This window comes from Orbicella franksi, chromosome 7, assembly GCF_964199315.1.
Source record: "Orbicella franksi chromosome 7, jaOrbFran1.1, whole genome shotgun sequence".
Classification (NCBI taxonomy): domain Eukaryota; kingdom Metazoa; phylum Cnidaria; class Anthozoa; order Scleractinia; family Merulinidae; genus Orbicella; species Orbicella franksi.
Window position 1 is genome coordinate 4,002,501 of NC_138151.1, and position 18,908 is coordinate 4,021,408.

General features: G+C 40.3%; 3 protein-coding genes across 3 annotated transcripts in view; all 3 read left to right on the forward strand.

The window, feature by feature from the left end:
• LOC145493155 (uncharacterized) overlaps positions 1–91 on the forward strand; it is a 13,641-nt gene extending 13,550 nt beyond the window's left edge. Inside the window, exon 21 of the mRNA XM_081472555.1 lies at positions 1–91. This exon is cut by the window's left edge and continues 14 nt beyond it. Coding sequence (XP_081328681.1) covers positions 1–87 — 87 coding nt within the window. The 3' untranslated portion in view covers positions 88–91.
• Positions 92–640: 549 nt separating this feature from the next.
• On the forward strand, positions 641–6,856 carry LOC145493198 (uncharacterized). The gene is made up of 9 exons (XM_081472616.1): positions 641–1,299; positions 1,469–1,515; positions 2,898–2,945; positions 3,148–3,207; positions 3,327–3,349; positions 4,254–4,278; positions 4,952–5,262; positions 6,256–6,472; positions 6,705–6,856. The coding sequence occupies exons 1-9, from the start codon at positions 642–644 to the stop codon at positions 6,852–6,854; spliced, it is 1,539 nt and encodes a 512-aa protein (XP_081328742.1). The 5' UTR covers position 641; the 3' UTR covers positions 6,855–6,856.
• Positions 6,857–11,387: 4,531 nt separating this feature from the next.
• LOC145493145 (uncharacterized) lies at positions 11,388–18,813 on the forward strand. The gene is made up of 2 exons (XM_081472541.1): positions 11,388–11,652; positions 12,115–18,813. The coding sequence occupies exon 2, from the start codon at positions 12,140–12,142 to the stop codon at positions 16,802–16,804; it is 4,665 nt and encodes a 1,554-aa protein (XP_081328667.1). The 5' UTR covers positions 11,388–11,652; positions 12,115–12,139; the 3' UTR covers positions 16,805–18,813.
• Positions 18,814–18,908: the final 95 nt, after the last annotated feature.

Below are 18,908 nucleotides of genomic sequence, written 5' to 3' on the forward strand. Positions count from 1 at the left end.
TTATTGCTTGATACACATCTTGGTGAGAAAGCTACGGAACTGCTGGAATCCTCCGACAATGGACTGTCGATATCGGTAATAAATTAAAGAGATGAATAACCTAACTACTGTGGTATTTGCCCCAGGTTTAATTTAGTGGTTCTCGCTTGGCTGTCCAGTTCTCGACAGTCAAAATCGTGCAAGAATTTTTTTTTTTCAACCAATTACCAAAAAACAGATTTGAAGCCAATAGTAACTTGTCTTACGCGTTCAGCATTTTTTCGCGCTTGGCATGCGCCAGGCTCATGTTATTGTGCTTGGCACCGAGCGCATGTTTTCCACGCTTCCCGCGCTTTGCGCCGGTTCACTTTTCAAATAAAAGTGAAGTGAATTTTGTATTGCATATAAACAATCAAAGACGTGATTAAAAACCCTTGACTTCCATTTGACAACACCATTTAGATTCAGTAAAGTGCTTTCTCGCTGGAAACTTCACTCTCGTTCAACCGTTGCAAACAGACCTATTAATATTTGGCGCCATGGCGATTCTATGGCGCCTCTTACTTCAATAGCTGATCGTCAAATACTTCTACTATTACAAGTCTATCTTTCCAGTATTTTGATTTTCCCAGATTGATAGAACTAAAGCTCCCAAAGCTCTGATGCCGTCTGATCACCGCAGACAAAGTTTATCGCTTGCGAGCAAAAGGCGACGTTCGTCACTGAAGTTAGAACGAAGAGGAACTATCCGAAGAGATTCCAGGGGACCTCTCGTGGACACACCGACTGACAGAATGTTTGGACGGAGGAGGGAAGACAGTATCGTCACGGAGACAGACAACGCGCATCCTGAGCGCGACAGCCTCGCAGAACAGAAAGGAGACACGCTTGCTTCTACTGGTACTGAATCGCAAACTGAACTGCCATCTGATAGCGTGAAAGACCAGCGTGACACCGCAGTCACGACAGAACAGGGACCACCAGCAGTGCGTCGAAACACCCTTTTCCCAGATCAAGACTCTACCAATTCTGCTCAGACGCCAGAAAAAGCTGATGATAAAAGTAGCCCAAAAGAACTGCAGCAGAACAAAGAAATTGGGGATGATCGCAACTCAAAAGAACCGCAGCCCATCAAAAATGTCGTGGCTCAGGCGCAGGCGCAAGGAAAAACTGATGATAACTCGCTCCAGCCCCACACGGACGAGGGCTGCTCGCACGTGCTGAACGAGGTGAAAAATATCGTTCAGGGGTCTGGGGCGATCCCTTCAGAGGACCAAATCAAGGAACAGGTCACAGTAATGACACAACGCGCGATCGACAGTAACTACTTTATACTAATAATTTTAAAGATTTTAAATTTTATCATACGCACTGCGGGAATGGGCTGAAAAATTTTCTTTCCCCACTTTCTGTATTTTTTGCTTTCCTCCGGGAAATGTGTAATTCGCCACTAACTGAAATTAATCCCGTTTGTTTTTTTCCCTGGCAGCGATTCAATCCACAGCTCAAGTATTGCGTCATCGGCTGGAAGACGAGGTGACTATCGAGTTAATATCAATCCATACTTTATTTAACATTAGTATTAACATGGTCGCCTTTGATTACGTTTAGTTTCCTAGAACGCCACGAAATAATTTAAGGGGAAGGATCTAACTTCACTGAAAGCGAACCAAATTCCCGGGAGGGATACTCCCAGAAAAGTTGGGTGAGGGTTTGTGGCCCACTTCCCAAAACCCTCACCTTATTTATGACCAAAATCTGCGATTTTTACTACCCTATTTTTGACCAAAAATGCGATACCCTATTTATGACTGTTGCGGCTGGCACAGTTGCCTTAAACATAAGTTATGAAGAGCTTTGTTTACGGTCTTAATGATGATGATGAAAAAGTACCTTCTTCTAAGAAACATAACCAATTCAAGAATAGAGTGCTAAAACCATACCCTATTTGAGACCAACATGAACAAAATCGATACTCTATTTATGACCAAAACGGCTGAAAAACCCTACACTTTGGGGCCGCACATACGTATATATCCCATATAAGGGAGTACCCCAGGATAAAATGGCAATTTCAATCATTGAAAAGAGTTTATAATGACCCTATCAAACGCGAGGAAACCTGGGCTCCAGACCCACCCGAGCGGCCTGGGTCTGTATGCAGTATTATTATACGCCGAGGTAGTCTTGAGGTAAATTCGAACGTTCTGACTAGGCTTTTCTTGGTTGCCATTCGGACCGTTTTCATAAGCCACGTCTTTTTCGTTTTCAAAAGCCGGAAATTCAAAATTTGCAACTTCCACGGTGTGCCACATAAAAACATTACTTACTAACCTAGCTTGCTCGAGCCGCACTGGGGAATATTGGCCCGTCGTTTTTGTACCGAAAAAAATATTTCCTTGTAAACAAAATACTCAATTCCAAGCTAGAGTGAGAGGATACCCTTTTTCACACCAACTCTGCTCAAAAACCATACCCTTTGGGGCCGCACATAACTAGATAGGCCTTGATTAAAATATAAAACAAACAGCGGTGATAAACATTTTAAAAACATGCATTTTATGAACTTGACGTTTCCTATGCTAGTCAACATACATTTTCAAGAAGTATAACCGTTAAAATTTTTTGGAAACCTAGACAGAAAAACATCTGCAGTAGAAATTTAAGACGTTTACAAACGGAAACTGTCTGTAAAGTGACACAATGGGATTTATACATTACAGTATAAATATAGCATACGAAACGTTAAGTTCATAAAATGCATGTTTTTAAAATGTTTATCACCGCTGTTTGTTTATATTTTTAATCAAGCTATGATGGCCGAAGACCAAGAGTTTATAGGGTGTACCCCCCCCCCGGAATCTTTCCCACTCGCATAACTAGACATTTCATTTATCACAATTTCCTCTACTTTACAGCTAACTTTGTACGAGAAATTCTACAGGCTTTGGCAGGAGTACAGAGATGTAAGTAAATCAGGCTCATAAAGGGAGTCAAACAAACGGGGCATATTGTCTTGAATGAAACAATAAATTAAAAAAATTTATGCTGTTTATTTTTAACATGGTATTGGCCATGTATTATTCTGTAGGATAGTTCTTGTCTGTCCGAAAGTTTCTTGTCGCGACATCCACATGATGTTCCAGATTTCTTGTGATTTTCTTTCAGGAGAAACGACCAACCACTGTTCTGGACAGAAACGATGACGTGCCAGTCATTGGAGTAAAAGTAAGATACATGAACTTAGTCGACGAAAGCACCACGCAGGCGTGGTTACCTTTTCGTTATGTGATTTATACAGCATGTTGAATCCAAACTAATGGCGTATTGTTTTGTTCTTTATCGAGATTCTAACGACGCTAAATGAAAGGTAAATAATCAAGATGTTCTTTTTTGTTTCACAGGAAAGGATATACGCATTCTAGATCTGTATGGGCTTGATGGCACTAAAAACAAAACAAAACAAAACAAAACAAACTACACTTCCCTTCTGTTTTCCAGCGCTCTATTTTTTTTGTTTTTTGGTTGGGTTGTTTTGTTTGTTTGTTTATTGTTGTTGTTGTCACACCAAGTCTTTGCTGTGCTCAGTACACTGATTAAAAAACGAACTCATTCTCTACGCTTTATTACTGACCACTCACAAGAAAATTTTTTCTATACATATAAAGGGTCTACTATATAAGGAGGTTGTTTGTTCTGCAAACCGTAATATTTTGTTCCTTCGAAACTACACATCGCTCTCGTTTTCTTCTAAAAACCGAAACCGCCCTACTGGTAGTGGTAGGACGAAAATCATGACAACTGATCTTTTAACGTCCGGTGGGTTGTTCAGCGTAAAAGGACAAGTTTGGAGGCCTGGTTGTGTTGTCTGTACTTGTGAAATTTACATCACCTTTACCAGACCGCAACAAAAACACAAAAACCGAAAACCGCGAGCTAAATTTTTGATTTCCTGCAACCGCGAGATGATTTCTTAACCAGAAACTGCCATTAAAATATGTACCAGCAAACTGGCACCCCAAATTACCTTAAACCATAGACCCTTTTCATAAATGGCTGCCAATTTAAAGTTCTTTGGGAGTAAAAATTCTTTTGAATTATCAACTCAAGAACGAGGTTAGTCAGGCTAATTTTAATACTTACGAAAGAATTTATAATTGGCAGCCATTTATGAAAAGGGTCTATAATGTTGCTTGGCCCACGCTGGCAATTACCCGTCAGGTAACTTATCATTCCATACTTGTTTTTGTTCTATTTTCACTTTGCTGATTCAGGGAAAATGATGCCATTAAAACTGAGGTAAGATTGACTTTACGAACTCGTTGTAATGTTATTCGTAATCAGTTCTGGATTTCGGTCGCGAACCGACAACAAAGCTACTTTATAACGATGAAGCCAACAGGAGTTCTACACTGGTCTGCCTTCCGCCACTTGCGATTTTTAAGCCTATTATATTTTATAGTTGATATATTTGTTTCTTTCAGTTTAAGTGGCATGCCTGTGAACTAGCTAAGTGTAGCTAAGCGCATTGACCACTATAAACAACATTTGAACATTTTTGGGTTTTGAATATCTTGAGCTTGATTTGCGAAAGAACGAAAAACAAGACCACAAAACATAGAAGCAATAATTTAATTTTGTTATAGTCGTCTATGAGCGTCAAACGGATTATATGGAGTTCATACCTACTGGTCAAATCATGATAGTACGTATCTTTTACACAGTAAAAATAATCTGATCTGGACCTCTTTACGATTAGGGTCAAGAATTCCTCAAAAGTTGATGCGCGAATTGAAGCTTTTTTTTTTACGGATAGCCAAAATCTAAGATCAGCAAAGATTTCTGATTAGGAAGAAATGGGCTGAAATTTTAACTAATAAGTGAGGAATGACCGAAAATTTAACTGATAAGTGAGTTTCCAGCATTCTTATTCAAACTCTCTAGACAAGTAACCAAGTTCGCTCTCTGTTAGGAATCTACTCTGTTCCCGCCACTCATTCCACAAGGATCCAGCTTTCAGACGTTTGGACGCGGGAGATCTATAGCGATGGCGGGGCTGTCCCGGGGGGGAATGATGATGATTCAGGGGGCTGGGCCCAAGACTTCGGAGCCTGTTCCAACCTCAACCTCACAGAGTAAGATGAAGAAGCGAGGTAAAGTCAAGAATTGGTCACGGAAACAGCTGTTGATGAGACAGAAAGCAGTCTTGGACAAAGTGTTACACGTTGACGCTAGGATTGAAGATTTACGGAATATCTTTCCTGAAGCGGATGAAATACAAACGTGTGTAAATCCCCGTGGGGGACTCCCATGTAAAAAGAACAGGGGTGCTTGTCGTACCTTTTAGGATATTGAGCCGAAAAAAGTCAGTGTCAGCTAATGTTCTTTTAGAATTGGTACCTGTTAGGGGAGAAAAAAAAACATTCAAGCCACTTCCACAATACAGTTTCTTGGTATCTCTTAGCGTTTTTTTTCAAAATTTCCGACGAGCGCCGTGGTCCTTTTTATATGGGAGTTCTTCCATCCCGGGTCTAAGCCCCCCCCGGCAAAAAGCTTTTTTACTGAAGACGCTGCCTTGTACATATCCCTAGGCCGCACACTTTCACAATAGACTCTTAAACTTGGGCGGTTTGTTTCCCATTACAGACCACGTGATAATCGCTAGAGAATTGTTCTTTTACCCATCTAAAAATTATTCATTCATATCTACGTAATATAAGATTATTATTATTATTATTACTATCATTATCATTGTTATTATTATTATTATTGCTGAGTAATTTTCTTTTGTTTTTGATTACTTCTTGCATTCAATCAATGACACAAACCGCAAATACTTTTGTTACGTTTGTGACATTTTAAACAAGTCATTCCAGTTTTCAGCTCTTCTCAATTTAATTCAATTTTGCTTCCTTTTTGAACGACTTTATTAGAACTGTGATTGTAAATAGTTTTGTGCTGTAAATAATTATCACGTAAAGTTTTAGTGAAGAATTTGAATACGCTCAATAAGGTTTTTATTGTATAAAAAATTATTTATCATCATCATCATCATCATCATCATCATCATCAATTTTGGACGAGGGGCAGATTGTTATTCAGACCATACAATTGTAACAAAAGTCCAGTGCTGATATCATTGGGTATTATCTAACAAATTTTGGGGGTTATCTTTGGAAGAGCATCTTTTCAGGGATAAAGGAGCTTATTATCAGAATTTTATGGTGTGCCCTAACATCACGTTTCAATTCCTTGTTATTTTTTTTTTCCATTTAGCCATTACACCAGACAAAGTCAAGGTATTCCACCAGCAATCTCCCAAGACTTTTACTTCCCACTGACAGCACACTCAGTCGCACTACCATCCCTACCCACTGGATTACAAATAAAAGGAAGAGTTGATCGGCATTCAGTGCGACAGGAGAAAGAGAAGAAAGAAGCCCCTGTGGAAGTCTCTAGGGAGGCTGAACACAGTGAGTCGACACAGTTACCGGTGAGCTGCAAATCAAAAACTAGTTTTAATACTAACAGAAAAGTAACAGGCAATTGTAAAAATAAAAAAAAAAACTTATTACAGACACCACAAATGAAAGGTGCATATGGGTATATAACTATAAAGTATCTTGAAGCTGCTGGAGATGGGCATTATAAGGGCATCAGTCACTTCATAACCTCGATATGGTTTTTGAATTTCGTAGCGTTAACTTGCTGAATTTCTATCACAGAGTATGAACAGCACAAGCACACTCTGGCAAAGACGACAGTCCATAGCGAGGTTCCCATCACAAAGAACTGTACGGAAATCTTCTTCTATAGAACAACAAGCAAAGCTACCTCTCTTAAACATCAATCACTATTTAAAGGTTGGACAGTGATGAAGTCAAAGCTTTACACAAGACAACAACCCACAGGATTCGTAAGGAGAGTATGCCACGTACTCCTTTATCTCCTACACAGAATCATATATTTTGCCGCTATTAACAGTATAATCTTCACAAACCTACCTTCCATCTGAGAAGAAAGACTGGAGTTATTTGACTCAACCAAGGAAATGAGGAAGTGACATTTGGAATACAAAATCCAACATCTTTTAATAACAACCATTACAAGAATCATTGACCAGCCCTCAAGGGTTGCAAAAGGTTTCTGGATTATACATGAGATGGTTTAAAGATTATGTTCCAACAGTAAATTGTATAGAAATAGGATTTATGCAACTTAATGTAAGTCCTTCTGACCACAAAAACAATTGTTCCTAGTAATGTTTCCCAAACCAATAATGAAAAAGAAGGCTACACAGCTACAGGTAACCATAAATGTAAGAAGAGCTAGTGTAAATTGGCAGAATAATCTAGAGCATCTGAAAAATTCATATCTACTTCAGTTCTCCAAGCCAAGTTCCACTTCTAAATAAAAAATCACAAATTTCAATGCATTCTTTTCATTTTAAAAATCTCATTTTTTTGTCCTCACTTTTACCTTGACCATTAATCATAGACTCTCTCTTTAAACCTCTAACCACATCATTCCTAACTGTGATCTATCTTTTGTCCATGGATGACGCATGAGTGTTAGGTTAAAGCTGCTTTGAATGAGTGACAAATGCAACAAATTATGAACTCTCTTGCACTTGACTTCAAACCATAATATCTACCATAAGAATCATCACTGGAATAAAAACTACTTTCTGCTAAAATGTTTCACTTGTCCATTTAGTATCTCTTTCCTGAAGCTGAAAATGTTTTCTTTGCTTACAAATTATACAAAGAAACAGGCAAGATAAGGTCAACCAAAAGTTAAACGAACACAGACTTCAGGCAGGTTGAGACACCCATACCCTTTATCAAAAATGTTTACATCTACTTACACAGCCCAGACAAACTGTGATTTTTCTTTTAAAGGAGCTAAATCACGGTTTGCACTACTTGAAAAGTGTAACCTAGTAAATTTTTCAAGTTCCTTGTTTGTAATCTGTGTTCGACTTCTCCAAAGTGGTACTACGATCAAATTTTTACCCCTCGATTTTTTTTAGGTGTATCACATAGAATTCCATGAAAGAATAAAAATGCCGTTTACTGTTTGCAAATATCTGCATTAGTCCTGGAGATATTTTAGTTTGAAAAATGTGTAAAATATGCAAATGAGATGATTGATGACATCACACACTCAACCCAATTTTATATCAAGTATATAAATAGAGCTATCCTGGCCAATTTGCAGCACAGACCACTGAAACTTGGTAGGCAAATAGTTATACAGGAAACACAGCTACAGCTATAAAAAATTCTGTTCCCATGGCAACTCACTCTTTTCCAGTCCCCACCCACTTGATTTCAATATGTTAGTGATTTTGAGCTCACAAAACATTAAATGAGGCCAAGAACTTGAGCTAACATTTATATGCTTGCTGGATCATGCATATGAGGTACCATTTGTAAATATCAAAATGGAATGCCAAAGGTGGCCAGAAATGCCTTTAATATCGGGGAGGTCTGGAACCCAGTATGTTGCCATGGTAACAAAACTGTTAAGCTCCTATTGTGGAGCACATTTAGTAGAATCATACTGCAAAGAATCAAACATTTCCAATAAAAGTTGGCTGAGATATCTTTTTTCATCATATTTGATCAAAATTTGGTCGAGTGTATGACGTCATCACTGGGCTAATTTGCATATTTTAAAAACTTGAATATCTCTGGAACGAAAAGAGATATTTAAAAATAGTAAACAGCATTTTTCTTCTCATACAGGCCACTTGTTTATGTTTTAAAATGGCTTCGATAAGAAAGATGCAATTTTCGTCATAGTGCCACTTTAACCATCCTTGTTCCTTTATGGTTTATTACAGTCTCTTTGGTGGTTTTCAATCTTAGTAAACTATTATTTTCAGGTTTCCTTCAATTGAAAGGTACTTGTGCATGTGGCCAAAATGACTCAAAATACCATGAATGAGCTCCTCTAAGGGGCCAAAACTCAACTCCATTCTACATATCAAACAAGCTTAAAGATGATTTCCAGTCCGTACTGCACACTCTTGAGAGTTTGTTTGCATTTTTTGTTTTGTTTCATGTAAGATATCACAGAAGGTAAACATTTTGCAACTACTCACATGAAGTAAATTCAAAGTTCCAAAACAACTGCCATTATGGATGCAAAGCGGTCAAAACTTTATGCTTTTTTTCTTTGTATTATCACTTGACAAAACATCTTTGCAGCTGTAAAAATCAATGAAGCTGTTGGAAAAATAACTTGAAAGGCCTCAAAGATAAGGTATGTGGTTTGTAACGAATAGCATCGATTCACATTCCATCAAGTGAGATTTATCATGGTTATAAAGATTAGGGTGCTGAGACTGCGCAGTACGGACTGGAAATCATCTTTAAGTACAAATTGTCCTGATCCTGTTAATCATGTAAGCTTATATACAGAGCTCAGAAATCAAGTGTATACAATCACTATCAAACTTATAACGTTTGACGCTCATTTCTCGGGTTTAATCATCGCTCTGAAGATTTATACGATACTACAAATTACACCACACATAAAGTACGACACAGGAATACAAACAAACAACAGTACTAACGAACACACGTGTACGCTACCAACGAAAAAATTCACAGGACTGCGGAACACAAAGAAACAAGATTACAAAATTACACTTATCGCTAGACGGTTTTCATTATTCGTCACTGTGCCTCTACTGAAACACTCAGATTTGACTAAGAATGTCATCTCACTGGCCTGTTAACGAAGAAACAGAAATGTGTAAAATTTTAATCGTCCATGATGATTTCGAGTTACACCTCGCTAAAGCAATACCTACCGCCATGTTGGCTGTCTGGTGAATCAACCCAGTCTCTCCGCGTTCTTACAAAAGAAACGCCTGTCCAAAAATACTTCAATAACAATATAAAAACACATTTGACCGATAAAAGTAAAATATAAATTAAGGTTTTCGATCTGTTTGATCATCATCAGAGTGAAGGATGAATGACAAAAATAATAATGATGTTACATTTATTTCACTTTGATGGGTTTTTTTCTCAATTTTTGCTATTCGCAAACCAAAAATAATTATTATAAGATAATTAATATAAATTGATAGGATTCCAAAGAATAGAGTCGGGGAACGAATGAGTATAAATGAATTTATGACATGCGTATAAAACCGTGAAGGAATGTGTACAAGGCAAAGCAGGATTAGAAGGTCTCAGAACATAAACCTCCCTTGTAGTATTATCCTTCAGATTAGGTCTCTTGTTAATTAATAATTCTGCATTGGTCATTTAGTTTCAAGTATAAATATAGCGTAATATAGGTAAGGGTTAGCGTAAGATCTGGAATGAAACCTTCGCTAATTCCTAATGCGGGATTACTATTAATCTGCTCTCGAGAAATGGAAGCGTTTTGGCTGGCTCCTAGGTTCCTCTCCTAGCAACGCAAGCGGATTTCTGCCTTTTGTTTCATATCTTGAGCCTTTATTTACGTGTAAACAGCAATGCAGTTTTCGCGTGTGTTTAAATATAATTTGAATTTCAAATTATCAAGTCTCAACAAATTGATCTGAAACAAAGTCCACCAAAATATCTCTTGACTAAGCCGGGGTCAGATCAAGGCCGGGTTTAGCCAAAAAAGTGAAGTGGAGAACTTTATCAGCCCAATCACTAATCATAACGCCAGAGCAAGCTACTTTCATCCTGAATCTTGCTTTTGAAGTGGAAAACGTTTTCGTTTCTCAACGACAAATTCTCAAAGCTACTTACGCAACCATGCAAACGCTTCGGGATATTTCATCCCCGCTCCGTTTTTAGGCTTTTCGCACCCCCGGCTTAAATAATAAAATAGTTTGCGGTTTACAGCCCGTTACAGACAAGACTATCAAAGCTGGGTGTGTAGGGTGTAACATTCTAACGAGAATCAGTAGCGACACAGCTAGAAAGTTCTAAACAAATTGGCAACGCTGTTCATTATGGCTAACCCTGTGGCTAACACTAAACTAAAGAATTTTAACCTCTAGGATCGGGAGTCTTTCTCGTTCAGATTTTAACATAAAGAATTCAGGTAACGTACAAACATTGACCTCCGAATTCTTTTAACGCCACCGTGTTAGATTACAAAAAATGATTAGCATCAATTAACAGTTCCTATGTTTAAAAACAAAAATACTCTCCACGACAAACATTACACCGCCGCCAAATGTTTGTGCAGCGTTAGGATTAGAGGTTTGCGTTTAGAGTATAAGCGATAAATACATAAAGAAATTGGTTAAATAAACGCAGAATTTTCCTTAAATCTTTTGACTGATACTTGACTCGCTCAGTGTGACGTGACGGATTGCTTCATTTGCCAAGTGTGAAAATTATACGCCGCACAAGTGAAATCAAGCGTGACTCACCTGGTTTACAAAATATTTCCCGTTTTGTCGAGCGTGACATAGTTGTTTTTGGTATGCAAATTCCTCGCAAACCGTTTGTAGATTGGTCGTGGGGTCTTATAATAAGTGGCCAATCTTGCCGTTCTCACGGGACTGCCCACGTCGGTGTATCACATTAGACGCTGAATGCCATATCAGACATTTGCGTTTCGCTATTTAGCCGTGGCTTGCGGAATTGTGGTAAGCGGCTGTCACAGCGAAATGTTGTAAACATCTTGAACTCCAAACGGGGACAGCAGGTATTGTAACACCTCTTCATTTGTCAAACGATTACTTCGTGCCAGATTTCTCTTTGCTGAAAGCAGTAACCGCCACTTAGGTTCATTATTATGACTATATGTATCGGGTATTTTAAACTACCAAGGATTGCTTTCGCTCCTGTCGTCTGACGTAAACTGAATTGCGAGAAACGCCAATGTTTTACTCGCTTGTCAGTCGCTGATTCAATGTGTTTGTTCTGCGGGTAAATTTGTTTGGCTTTCGCTTGGTTGGGTTCGTTTGTCTTTTGCATCATTGGATCAGTCGACAGAGATCGAGCAAGCGATCGGGAAGCCATTTAACGCCTGCCGCTGGCTTCTGTTTTGGTTATTCGTGACAATGTCCTTGTCATTTAGCACGCGTGTACTTACACAACCTTGGAACGCCAATTATTTATTTACGAAATAGTATACTTTACTTTCTGTTTCATTCCGTTTATTCAGTGACAAAGGTAAATAACGTTCCAACATGTCGGACTCCAGGGATGCTATTTCACTGAATCGAGGATCGAGTGCTCGACCGAATGATCGTGATGCTCCGCGCGATTCTGAAGAGTACACATACGATTTGGAAGTCAATAGAGAGAAATCAGACCTTGTTTTGGAGACAAAGGACTCGACTACCACAGAGGAAACGATCAGATTTGATGTTGAAGACCTTCCGGCCGAAGAAGATTTCAAATCACGCTTCTTTGAGGCACAAGATAGGTTAGGTGAGCTTGAACAGGAGTTAAGAAATACACGCGAGCGGCTTCGCAACCTCGAGGACGCGTGTGAGAACACCGAGGAAAAGATAGGTGTGTTAAAAAACGCGGCGTTTTCTTATCACAGAACGTTCTCGGAGCACGAAATTACTGTCAAGACGGTTGTGGAGGAAAATAAGCTGTTGAAAATTACCATAGAAAAGCTCGAGGCGACAGTTCGTATATACAAAGAGGAACAAGAGAAAGCCGAAGAAATCAAGAAAGACAACGAGAATTTGCAGAATCTGCTCAATGAGGCAAGAAAGGAAAACGACGAATTGCGTGACGCCAAGCCCCAGTATGATTCAGGTGATGACGAGAAACAATGTAAACATTATGGTCGTGGTGACGATGATTTGACGCAAGAAATGGAGTCCTTGAAACTCAGGTATGACGAAATTGCCACGGAAAATGACAAACTGCAGCAGGAGAGGAAAGAATTGCGAAAGGAAGTCGACGATCTGGAGGAGAAGTTGAAGGGCTTGCAAATTAAATTGTCGGCTGATGATGAAATCATCGAGGAGATGAAGAAGCAAATTGTGGACTATCACGCGCAGGTGAGCGATTCAGAGGACAACTGCGACAAAAGTCGAGCGAGGAATATCGAGCTTGAGAAGGAACTGTCCGTTGTGCGAGGCCTTGTTGCAGAATTGGAAAGCAAGTTGGAAGCCGAGAAAGACAGCCGCGAAAGCTTGATCCGTGAAGGCACCAACAGACTCGAGGTTCAAAACAAGAAGATTTCGCAGCTGGAGATGAATCTGAAAGAAGTCTGCAAAGAAAAGGAACTTCTGTACTTGCAGTTCGTCGATAGTAAAAACAAAACAGAGATAGACTCCAAACAGTGGACCAAGCAACTGAACGAATCTCACGTCCGAGCAGAACTCTTTAAGAAGGAGGTTTCTGACAAGGAAAAGACCATTTCCGCGTTGAGGGCGGAAAACGAAGACTTGCAAGATGATATGGCTTCGCTACAAAGGCAACTTCAAGACGCTCGAGACCGAGATCAAAAGGACGGAGACGAAGAACGAAGAAGGTTGATGAGAGAAAATGAAGAGTTGACCCAAGAGCTGGAACAACTCAGAGACGAGGTGATCTCCTTACAAAGCGAACTAGCCGGCCACATCATACAAGGTGCTCCATTGGCCGTCGATGAGGAGGACTTGAGTGACGACTACGACTTTAATAATGAAGAGCGTATTGTGGCTGTCGGAGCAACTCCAAGTCTTGCTGCGTTGCCAAAGGAACCTGAAGATTCGTGGTCCAGCCAAGACTACTCTAAGTCTCAAATACAGGAACTCGAAGAGCTTCTAGGACGCACCAAGAGAGAGAAAGAACAAGTCGAACAATGCCTAGAGGAATCCGAGGAAAGAGCCAAGAAAACTACAGATGAGCTTACCAAGACCATCGAGCATCTGAACGAACGATGTGAGGAGATGAGAAAAGAGTTAGTAGAGAAAGAAATGATCATAAATAACCTGCGCAAAGACCAGGTCCAGGACAAAAACATCATAGAAGACCTGGAAGAGAAGTTACGAGAACATGAGTACATCGAGAAAGAGTTGGAAAAGGCCAGGCAAGAACTCACTGAACTGAAGTCACAAGATTCCCAAGACGAGCTTATCGAGGAGTATGAGAAGTTGAAAGACAAATACGACAAGGTTCTGGAAGACGAAAAGAAATTAAAAGAAGAGAAGGAAGACCTTGCCAAGCAGAAAGAAGACATTGATGACGAGCTCAAAGAAATGAAAGAGAGATTTGAGAAAGGAAAAGAAATGTATGGGGACCTGTGCGACGAGAACGATGATTTGAAGAAAGAAAATAAACAGTTGAAGGACGAAGTGTCAGATCTGAGCGAAGAACTGAAGGAGGAAGAAGACTTACACATCACTGAGAGAGACAAAATGCAAAGCAAGAACAAAGATCTGGAGGAGAAGGTTCGTAAGCTGGAGGCCGAGCTATCTGACTTGAAAGCCAAGCTAAAAACAAAAGACGATGAGAACTGGAAGCAAAAGCACGACGAGCTAAAACGAGAGAAGAGTTCCCTTCAAATGGAGAAGCAACGACTGGAGCGAAACTTGGAGAGGAAGGAAGATGAACACGAGCAAACGAAGTCCAAATATGGCAAAGTTCGACGAGAGTTAAACGATGCACATAGCGAGACTGCCACACTGCGACGTCAAGTGTCTGAACTAAAACTCGCCAAGGATGCTGGAGATCTGGAGAAAGAGCTAAAGAAACTCAAAGACACTTTAAGAAAGAAAGAGGAAGAGTGTGAACGGTATCTAGAAGAGCTTGAACAGCTAAAGAGATCCTTGCATCGGCAGGCGAGCGAAGACGGTTGGCAGGAAAAGTTTGAGTCTCTGAAACTCAAACTAGACGAGGTTGAAGATGAGAAAGATTCCTTGCAGAAGGAGAAGAACAATCTTCAAAGCGAGCTCCGGAAAGATTCAGAAAAACTCGCGGAAGTTGAGATAAAGCTGAGTCAGGCCAATATGGAGATTGAAGGTCTGAGCAAAGATTTTGACAAATCGCACACAAGGATCACTCATCTCGAAATCGAGCTTCAAAGAGCTTCTAAACAAAAACAACAGGCTGAAGAGCAGGCCAAATGGATCAAGAAAGAACTATTGACCAGAGAAGACACGATCAGTAAACTTGGAAAAGAGCTGAGTGAAAAGAACAAGATGATGGAAGAAATGGATGACGGTGACAAAGACAACCAAATCATCATGTTGGAGAGAGAGATTCAACTGCTACAGAGCCGAATACCAGCCTCCGAGAAGGACGAATCAGTTCTGCATACTCGGATCCGGTTCTTGGAGGACAACGTGAAGGAAGTTCAAGAAAAGCTCGAGGGAAAAACAGTTCAGTTAGATGAATGCGAGAAGAAAAACGAAAAGCTCAGTGTTCACGTGGTTGAACTATCCAAAGAAATCCAATCTCTGTACAAGCGTTACGAGGTGAGTCGCGCACAGGTTGCTGAACTCCGGGCTGGTGTGCCTGTGGTACCAGACAAGTCAGAAACAACGTCTCTAACCATCGATGTCCAAGGAAAACCGGAAGTCGAGTTGGGAGTGTCCGTTCAAGAACGCGTTCGAAGCCGAGTTGTTACCCCCGGTCTAAGCCGCAGCAAGTCTGAGCTGGAGATTTCCGTCAGTCAGCTGCCAGGTACAGTCATCATTGGAGAGCCTGTCGGAGTTACCGTGGACCACAAGCCAGAGGGAAGCTTTGTGGTGACTCATCCATTAGAGCTGTACGCTTCTGAACCAGAGGACAACGATGGAGAGAGTTTATCTCAAGAAAGTGAAGAAGGTGATGTTCCACCTGTGGTTTTCTCGGCGCCAGAAGCTGAAAGCACTCCTCCGCCGCCATCTTATTCAGCTCCACCCGCCCAACCAGAGAGAATTCTCATCAGCGCTCAGGCCTTGCCCAGGCCTCAGATTCCCAAGAGTATAGATCCAGATAGGTTCCCTTTTATTAAGGGCTCCGCTGTGCGTCTTAATGCAGGAGCCTTTCAACCGGTGCCAAGCCGCAGCAATGACCAACCTGACGTGTATCCGGATGAAGGCTTGGCTGATGAACAACTGGAACCCAAGGGACGATTCAGAGCGCTGAGTCGAGAGGAACAGTTTAAATTGGATGGTCTTCTGCACGCGCATGCTCCACACCATGATGTACCTGACGAATACAATCAGCCCCCAGAGAACGGCGTTGATAATAGGGACGAGTTTTACCCCAGGGGATTAAACTACCAAGATGGCGAAGCATGGCCCGAACCCCCGTCAAACGAATGGGGAGGAGAGGAGCCCCCACTGCAGCCGCCTCAGGAGGCTCACTCGTACGAGAGTGCCCCCAGTGGGGAGTATCCTGACGACAATGACCGTCAACTAGAAGAATATCCGGATCCATACACAGTGCCCCCGCGGAAACCCGAGAGTTCCTACAAAAGGAGAATAATAGGCGTCTACGATAATGATGGAAACTTGATCGGGTACCAAGAAGTTTATGAAGAAATAACTGATGAGTACGTGGACGAAATGAGCGGAGGAGTTGTGCCGTACCCAGAACCCCACGAATACAGAGAGGCGCCCCACCCATACGAAACTGAACAATACCCCTCGGAGAACATTCCTTATACTAACGGTTCAAGAGAACCTTTGGAAGTCGACTCGCAGTTTTACGATAGAAATCGCAATTCGACCAAAGACCCGTGGTACAGTCATGAAGCAGAAGAAGATCGAGGCTTTGCTAAAAGCAAATACAATACAGAAAACGATCCGAATTATAGACACGGTTATGTGGATCCCTACGGCCATATTAATGGAAAGCGCGCACGGCACGATGGGCCCTCAAGAATATCGAGCCAGTACGCCAGTGGAACTTACCTGTAGGTGAACTGATTCAGACTGTTACAACTATGTAACGCGTTAGAAACATTTACTTAATATTATGATAATGAATAGTAGTGTTTGGGTAATGCTGTTTCGTGATCTTGTCAATTAAAAACAAATTGGTCGTGGTAGATGCTAGAAATGGACACAGCTTGACGAATTCAGCTTCTGACTGCTGATGTACAGAAATGAATTGTTTAGAAGTTTAAAAAATTAAGAAGATTCGTATTGGAAAAAGTTGCTGGATTACCATACAAATCCTACTAATTTCAAACTACCAGAAAATTTCGTGCAAAGTTCAGTGGTCTGGAAATTTGCGATTCACGATCTTTCAGTGGCCAATTTCCTTTAAGAGGCGTGATTGTAATTGTATTCATCAAAACAAATATCTAGTCCAAGATGATGAATACAACTACCATGATTCCCTGCAGGCGCATTTATAGAAAGAATTCGGCATTTCTGGCATTCAATTCGATTTACGACCATTTGGTATGATTGACAGGGTCACGCGAAAAATGTACTTCAATAGACCTGTTACTGAATGCTTTTTGGTAATGTTAATAGTCTGCAAATCTATATGCGGATTGGCGTAGAGTTATTAGGCTAAAAACACGCTTCTAGTTTGGCTGTGAACAAGAGGGGATAAGAAATGTTTACCTGTTACCCAAAAGTGTGGAAATTTATATGGGCAATGAATGGTTAACATCCAAAACTTGTTTTGCAGTCTAAAATGAGCTTCATATAGTACAGGCAAAGCACGATGCAAAGGGACAAATACCTTTTTCTACCGGAATCCAGTCTCCTGAATCGTCTCCTGGAAATCTTCACAATCTTATTTTTAAGTAAACAGAGGAAGTTCGCGCGCCTTTTTGGCGGGAACTTTTGGGCTGCTCTTGGAGATCCGATAGAGTTCCTGTGAGTGCAGGGCGATTTACCCCTTCTATTGTAAGCGACGGAAAATCTTTGTGTTCTGGATGATGCAGTCATTATTATATAATATGTCGAATTCTCGCATTTTGATTGGTTCTTAATTACGATTAGTTGAAGGACAAACGCATAGATGACGTCATTAACAGTTTTTGTTTCTTTATTATATAAGATTTCATGTTGCCTTGCGTCTGTTCAGTAATTGATCACAGATGACGTCAAATTTTTGTAAGAACATCCGTGACACACCCGGCTATCGCCTCGTGTGCCCCTTTTTTGTCCTTACCACATTTTGACAAAATTCAAATTGATTCTTACTAATTAGCAAATTAATCATTGGAGGAAAGTCAAATCGTCACAGCTGGCAACAGGGAAACTTTCATCTGTTATTCCTTCACGTTGAACCTTACGTTAGTGTAAACATTTAATTAATTTTAAATGAAAGGTTCTTTAGACAAAGGTTTTATTTGGATTTCAATATCTTTTTTTATTACTTAGAATTCGACAAAGTCGTTTGATTAATTCGACCTACTTTTCTTATCTTGAGGATCTTGGAGTAATAAACTGCTTATTCTTAGTCTGCTTAAATAACATAACACACGTACGATAAGTTGTAAATCAGCTATGCGTTAAAAAGAAAAGACAGAATTTTTATCCGGCATTCGTTCATAGGAATTAAATATGTCAAATAGGACTATAAAGAATAAATGCCTCAGATATCACCAAGATAGAGAAAGGTGGTAGTTAGTGACGGAAGTAAGCGGTTTGACCTCTAATTCACGTACACAGAAACAAGGTATTTTACCGCGCTGGCCAGAAATACTGTGGGATCTTGAGTAAAGAATGGCTAGAACAAAAAGTAAGTTGGCGCGTGCGTATTGGATTCTAACCATTCCTGTTACCAGAGTCTCTTGTTTTGTTTCCTTTCATAAAGACGAGTCTGAGGCAAGTGTACTCCCTATAGAACACAACAGGACAACGTGTACACTTTAGTTTATTATTAAGAATACTATTAATAATGCGCATTATTATTTTTACAAATTCCTTTTATATATTTTACGTAATAAACTCAGTGGAAAGTTGTCAATGGACATTTATTCTCGCGCTGAACAATCCTTAAGAAACCAATGCAATATTGTATTGGTGGGTGCAGCTGTAAGTTATGCTGGGCAGACGC